The sequence below is a fragment of the Denticeps clupeoides genome, chromosome 19, assembly GCF_900700375.1.
Source record: "Denticeps clupeoides chromosome 19, fDenClu1.1, whole genome shotgun sequence".
Taxonomy (NCBI): Eukaryota; Metazoa; Chordata; class Actinopteri; order Clupeiformes; family Denticipitidae; genus Denticeps; species Denticeps clupeoides.
In genome coordinates this window covers 7,524,125-7,531,781 of record NC_041725.1, presented here as the reverse complement: position 1 = coordinate 7,531,781, position 7,657 = coordinate 7,524,125, and the positions used below count along the sequence as shown (strand labels likewise).

The 7,657-nt window shown below is 49.0% G+C and overlaps 1 protein-coding gene across 1 annotated transcript in view; it reads left to right on the top strand.

The window, feature by feature from the left end:
• Positions 1-2,138: 2,138 nt before the first annotated feature.
• fchsd2 (FCH and double SH3 domains 2) overlaps positions 2,139-7,657 on the top strand; it is a 54,006-nt gene continuing 48,487 nt past the window's right edge. The window contains 2 exon segments of the mRNA XM_028962029.1: positions 2,139-2,313; positions 3,836-3,933. Coding sequence (XP_028817862.1) covers positions 2,293-2,313; positions 3,836-3,933 — 119 coding nt within the window. The 5' untranslated portion in view covers positions 2,139-2,292.

The window sequence follows — 7,657 nt, the reverse complement described above, 5'->3', positions numbered from 1 at the left end:
ACGGGCCCAGTGCTCTCACCGGCCTCTGGGCCAACCTCCACGCACCCACCGCCACACCACCGTAGAACAGCCGCATGACTAACCAGCTGCTGGCTACAGAGGAAGGTGGGTGGCCATTACACACACTGTTACCATGTTTTACAGCGAATGTCACCTGTAATAAATTCACTCCATTTTTTTTTTTTTTTTTTTGGAAACACGTGAAATTGCCATTTTCATTTTCTGTCGTCCAAATATATCACAGAGATACTGAGTAGCCCCCCTAAACAAAAAATCCATTAAGCAGGTAAACCATCAAATAAGACACCACCAGTAGATGTCTGGTAGTCCTCTTAAATGCCAAGTGGTGCATCCATGGACTCTCTTTTCCAAGACATTCCACAGATGCTTAATTAGACTGAGATCTAGAAAATTTGGAGGCCAAGTCAACGCCTCAAATTTATATTCCTCAAACCACTCTTCTTTTTTGCAGTGTATCCTGGTGGAAAAAAGCACGTTCATCATTTCGGGGCTCTCAAGTGCATTGAGCTTGACAGTCACGCACTCCAGCCACACATTGTATTTCGCAAAAATGCAGTGAAAAGGCATCCTGGAATTCTTCACGTTATTCTGCTACTTGTAATGAAATCTTCTGAATGTTCTGTCGACCCCAACAGTGGAGCTCCGTGCATCACTGCAAGCACAGAGTAAGTCATCTTCTGTTTTAAAATTCACAACTTGTTCAACGCAAACAATGACAACTTGACTGCTGTTAGAGAAAGTTGCCCGGATAACACCGAGCATCTGTAGCCTAAACTTTTTACAGCCTGTTCACTGACAACACCTGTTCAGAACAAGTAGTCTCGGCCATATTTCATTATAACAGGACGACTGACATTCTCACATTATATTCATATCTCTCTCCAAACAGGCTAAATGGTTTTATGGTGGCATGCATCAAATTTTGAGCAATTAATAACAACAACACTAATAATATGATTATTAGTTAGCACCCCGATTTTGTGCCCCATTTGACCCATTTAGTGGAAAGCCACTCGAACCTGTCTTCAAAACTTGAGATCACTGTCATTTACATTTACACTCAGTAGTTACAGGGACAGTCCCCCCCTGGACACACTCAGGGTTACGATGGAAATAAGTGAAGGGATTGTTAGTCAAAGTCAAATTCAGCTTTATTTTCAGTTCTGCCACATGTACAGGACATACAGAGAATTGAAATTACGTTACTCTCAGACCCATGGTGCTTACAAGTAACATTAAATACAAAACAGTAACATTGAATACAAAGGTATAAATACAATTTTAAAAACCACAATATACAATTACAAATAAGGGCACATGGTGGAGAGTGCAAAACCATGTAGTGCAACAGAGGTAAGTTTAAAAGTGACAAGTGAGGTAGTTGGCAGACCAAAGCTGCACAGAGTGACTGGTGCACGGTCTGTGTGTGTGTTAGGGTTCAGAAAGTTTGTGGCAGTGGGGGCAGAGCCGGGAGGGAGTTGACAGCCTGATGGGTGATACACAGCAGCACAGCACACGGTGCACACAGAGAAATTTGTCCTCTACATTTAACCCATCACTCTGAACACCCGGGGAGCAGTGTGTGGGGGATGGTGCTTTGCTCGGTGGCACCTCAGTGGCACCTTGGTGGAACGGGATTCGAACCGGCAACCTTCCTTAACCGCTAGGCCACCACTGCCCCACTGTGGTTTGAACCCAGGACTCTCTGACCACCATCCTTGGACCATACTTGGTCGGCGGCAACAATTTGGTGGGTGGCCACAGTGCGATCGACGGCGTCTGTGCTCCGCCTCGATCGATCTTCTCCGGTTCGACTGGCGATCCTTGTTGCTGAGCAGGAGGCGCGGGGCGCGACGCGTCCACTGGCCACCGGGGGGCGCTGCGTCCCGTCGCGCCCACTCCGCCGTGCGGCGCTCCGCCTCCGCGCGTCGCACTCGAGCTTTGGGCGCCCGAGGAGCCGCGCTGGTTCTCCGCCGCGTCCCCCCTCCCGTTCCCCCGCCAGCGCTGGGCTGCCGTCCGCAGTGTTTGCTCCCAGTCTGCGAGAGCGGAGTCGGTGGCGGATCATGGCCGCCTGAGCCCCGAATCCGAGCGCCCTGTTCCGCTCCCGCTTCTTTTTTTTTTTTTTTTTTGGAGGGGGGTGAAGGTGGTGAATTCGTCCACCCGTCCCGCCGCGCACGGGGGGCTTCCACGCGCTCCCGCCTTCCCGGACATTTCTTTTATTCTGGGATTTTTTCTGTCTGGGGAATCTCTCATTCATGTCCAGCCTCGAACATGCAGCCCCCGCCGAGAAAGGTGAGTAAAGAGCGCTGCTCCCGTTCTCCCTCCCCGAACAAAAAACCCGTCCTGCGGGCAGAAAAAAAGCCCCAAATCGCCCCGAGCATCGAAAACTTTGATGGCGGAAACGTCAGAGGAGCGTCGCGCGGGCCGCCAACAAGTTCCCCGGATCTAACGGGGAATAAATAACCGCGAACGGCGACGCGTGTCTGACGTCTGACGCGGTTACGAAGGGGAAAAAGCGTGTGTGTGTGTGTGTGTGTGTGTGTGGAAGCCCAACACGCTCGGTCAAAAACAAGCGATCGACTGTGACGTGTTTTGTTTGGAACGGTTTTGTCCGCCGGTTCGGATCCAGGAACGTTCCCTTTTCTTTTTCTTTTTTTTTTATTATCGCACAATGCGAACCATCTGGCAACGTCAGACCCCACGAACCTCGATCGTGGAATCCGCCGCGGCGGGCAGGGCGGCGTGGCGTGTCTTCCTTTTGTCAGACCACCGGTCAAGATCGTATTTTGTCCATATCAGCATCTGGGAGTGTGTTGTTGTTGTGTTGCGTGTGTGTGTGTGTGAGTGAGTGAGAAGGTGGTTGGTCCAGACTGACCCTTCCCTTCACGCTTAGGTCCAGGGAATTTTCTCAGACCCTTTAATTCCAACCACTAACAAATGGAATTTCTGACAATTCCATTTTCTTCCAAGTAGCTGCCAAGATCCAATGACGAGACACCGAGGCTTCACCACGAATAAAAATGTGCATTTTATGATTTTTCGTAATTAAACGTGTTGTTTTGTGCACGCATGGCCTGCACTCTCCACGTGAGACTTCACGGTATTTATAGTGGGAACTTTTATTTATAGGCCCCGTAGCTCTGATAATATTTCGCGGTGGACCAGCTACCTGCCGGCGGTGAAGAGGGGCCGCGCCGTTCTTCCTCTTCTGCACGTAGGAATGTGCGGTCGCGAATGATCTCGGTGATTTGGCCATGAAATCTGAAAAGTCTGCGGTACATCGGCGTCTGCCGTGTTATGCAATCTTTAAAAAAATCCGTATGGCCGCCGGCCGCGGTTTGTACGTGGCTGATCCTGCGGCGGTGAGTTCTTCTCCAGGCTGTACGCCCCAACGCCGGATCCAGGTTCGGGTTGCTGGTGTAGTGACGGCGCGTCACGCCCGACTCCCAGGTGAATGAATGCTGGGAAGTCGCCGGGCGGTGAAGCCGGTTTGAAAGAGGCGACCCCGGTTCACCCAGGGTCACCTGCCCGGCGTAGGAACCTGGTTTCTAGTTGTAACGTACCGGAACCTTCGGTAATGAGGGGGTCACATGGTTCTGGCGTATTCACCGGAATAATGACGCGGCTGTGCCGGCATCACAGCTGGCTTTTCCACCGGATCTCTCTGGAAGTCGGATAATTGTCTCGCGTGCGACGTGACCGCGTGTGTTTTCTGTGCCACATGCTGTGTATTGTAGTGCTGTGTGTGTGTGTGTGTGTGTGTGTGTGTGTGTGTGTGTTAAACATGTCGCCGCCACCGTCTTCTCTGCCGCAGGTAAAAGTGACTCAGGAGCTGAAGATCGCTCACACGGAGCAGATGACCCGGCTGCACGTCAAACACCAGACCGAGTGTGATCTGCTGGAAGACATGAGGTGAGGACCCGCCCCCACCCACAAAAAAAAAAACGGGAAAAACACCCGGTTACGAAAGAGCCGGGAATGGAATGACGGGCGAGCGGGAGGGGCGGGCGCGATCGCGGGACTTGGGGATGTGACGGAGGCATTTCCTCTCTTCTGGGCCCTGCGTTCCAACAGCTGGAAGTCATAACTGCGGACCACCCCCTCCCCTCTCTCTCTCTCTCCCTCTCCCTCTCCCTCCCTCTCTCTCTCTCTCTCTCTCTCTACCACCAAGAAAAGTGACTGCGAGCAGGGGGATTGTGGGATGTGGAGTGTGTGTGTGCAGCGCCCACCCGGGGGAGTTAAAGTGGGGAAATTGCTGTGCGATCAGAATCTACAGAGGCTGTGTATGCATGACTTGTACAGACCTTGTGTGAGTGTGTGTGTGTGTGTGTGTGTGTGTGTGTGTTGACTCAGGTCAGTAACGGTGGCTCCATGTCGTCTGCCGCCAGATCACACTCGCGCCCCGCCTCTCCCCCCCCCCCGGAGCAGTCGTGGTTTATTAAAGCGCTCCGGGTAGCGTGCGGCGAGTCTCCCCGTGTCACGGAGCCGAAGAGAACCTGCGCCCACAATTCCGCAGCCATGTTGTAGCACTTTTAATGCCCGCTAATGTGGCACGTTGACTCAGTCTGACCCCGGACCTGCACGTCAACCTTTAATATGGTGACGTCAGTCAAACGTTCATAAAAGTTCTCTCTCCACAGAAAGGTAGAAAATATTAACAAATTAATATATAGTTAATATATATATAAATATCTGGATTTTGCACAAACTTTCCGGACAAATGTGCTGCTTGCTGTGGGATTTGTGTACCGACGTCCGGTGCACCATTGCCCGCCTGACAAGTTTACGTAGTTAAACAGAAACGTCCAGAATAATAACTATGAACAAGTGCTCATGGGAAGTGAGTGAGATCGCGTGTTTATGTACGTTGCATAGTTTTGGGTGTGCGAATCAGGCTCTCGGGTCTCGGCTAAGAAAGAGATGGCGCATTGTGCTGCCCTGTATGTAGATTTCCAGTTGCACACCGGCCAATGCGCTGCAGAAAAGGGAGATTAAAGACGGGGCGACGGCTTTCTTTCGCCCCAGCCGGACGTTGGCGTTTAACTCCTTAGTCCACAAAGCCGCTCTGCGTTCATTAAATCTAATTGACACCCCCCCACCCCCCGTCTTTATTTAAATCAGTACAGCTGAGCAGCGGCCAGCAGCTTGACTTCTCACAGGCCGTAAATCTGAGACGCGACTGCGGTGACGTTTATCGCCTGTCCCTCCTCCTCCTCCTCGTCTTCTGCTATACTGCTAGCCGGTCACCTGGCACAGAGTGAATCAGGAGCCGGAGCTTCACGTTCTAGTGACCCCCAACTTCTTGTGACTTTTAGCCTGGAGGAGGTAATCCTGCCGTTTTCAGCGTACCCATCTTGACCACTTCTCCCTCACAGCGCAAAAGTGAATGTGACCGTAAACCAATATTTAAAGCCAATCTTATCCGTACGTCCCACAAGCACAAGTAGAAAAGGTCCCACCCCCTCCATCCTCCTGTCAGCACTTTCGTTCAAGACTTCCGATTTGGCAAAACTAGTAAATCTCACGAACGCTCCCAACGCACTGCCACATACATCTGAAATTTTTCCTATTATTATTACCTGGAAGTTGTATGGCCAGGTTTTTCGAATTGTCCTGGTTTTGGCGCATTAGAACCCTGTTTCTATTTGCCAGTGGTTTGGATATCGCAAAAATATCCGTGGAAAAGCCTATTTTCAAAAATATCAAAAGGACACTTGACCCAAAGTATTGACGATCTGCTCACAACTTTGTGCCGCCCAAGTTGTACATTTACATTTATTTACATTTACGGCATTTATAAGATGCCCTTATCCAGAGCGACTTACAATCAGTAGTTACAGGGGACAGTCTCCCTGGAGCAACTAAGGGGTTAAGTGTCTTGCTCAGGGACACAATGGTAGTAAGCGGGATTTGAACCTGGGTCTTCTGAGTCATTGGCGAGTGTGTTACCCACTGGGCTACTACCACCCCATTTCGGTGAGAAAAGGTGGCGAACCAGTTAACAAATGTGAGCCGCTTCTCTACAGCTCTCCGGTCCAGCCATATGCGTTGCAATATAGGTCAAAAATATCACAATATGGTTTTTAGGCCAAATTGTGCAGCCCACGTCTGTATGCCCTTTGACCTTTTCCTCGGTGGCAGTAGTCTGTTTTTCAGCTACCGGAGTCTGTTACCTGGAACGGCACGCTGAACAGCCGAGTGATGGTAACCATTGATGTTTAGTTCTCGCTCTAACCAGGTTGCTCAGTCCGAGTAACGGACTGTGGGGAGTTTTAATCGTTGCCCGGGAGCTGGGGAAGGGCGGAGCTAAGAACGTACCAAGGTGACGTTGTGGCAGAGGGGGGTTGTGCAGAATCTTGCACAAATTGTTTACTTTCACTCTACTCATTTGCACACCTTCACCCTACCTGTTACACATATTTTATGTTAAAAACATAAAAGTGGAATATTTGGTTATGTTTGCAAGATTTGCATATTGGTTCACTGTATACTTGCAATGTTTGCAATACTGTGGTCTGTAGCAGTCGTTAAAGCATTTCACCGCATATCATACTGTGTATGACTGCATGTGACAAATAAAATTTGAATTTGGGTTATAAGTAAAGATGTCAAATGATTTATAAATCCATGCTTGTGCAATTCAAATGTTTATTATTTGATTCATTCACAATATCATTTATTAATGTTGGTGTAGAGGTAATTAATTTATTGTTTGTCTGATAAGTGGGTGGGTCCAGGTCTATAAAGACTGTCCCAAGTTTTTAGTGAGCCGAATGAAATAGAGAGAAGATTGAGATGAAGAGGGAGGAATTTTATTTGCCGATTTTTAAAGGTTGACTTACGTTTTATACGTTTTATTTATATATTTAAAACTGTGTTTATTGAAGTTTTTTTTGTCAAATATAATTTAATAAATGGAATCTGCCTCCAGTTGCCATCCACTTTGTGTCATTTTCCCTGCCAACATTACCGCCCTGCTATCCTGCACCGGGAGGTCTTCAGGTCTCCGTTACACAAGCCTTGACGGTTTTTAACGTGGCATCGTTTGAAAAGGATTGTTTTTGAGACGTGCGTTTTTTATCCCTCTGGTTCTCCTTTGTCTGCCCTCCATCAGCCCCTGTCTTTCTCTCCTATCATGGCGCTAAGACGCTGCATATCTCATGCAGATGAATGTGTCTCTGTCTGCGGGACAATGGTGGCCGGCAGGAAGACGGATCTCTTCCCCTACTGATTGGGCATTTGTTTTATTGTTGTTGTTTTTTTTTTCCTCTCTCGTCTTCAGCCTGTAGGGACACACACACACACACACACACACATATTCATGCCCTTTTTGAACTCCTCCTGCACGTGGTGGTCTTGTATTGATGTTAGAACCGGGTGCAGACTTTCCATTGATCCCCCCCCTTCTTCTTCATCTTCTACCCCCTTCTCTCTGCAACGACCGGTGATCCTATATTCCAGCCGAGCTTGAGGGCTTTATTGTAATGTTGAATAAAGCGACGATCAATTTCTTCATCCTGCAGTGGTGCAGGCTAGAGGCGTTTATTAATTAGAAGGCATTTAATTGCTCTGTATTTTGGGCTTGTAAGCGCCTTATTGGCATTGGTCAGTGTTGTGAAAAGAACACCAGCGAGAG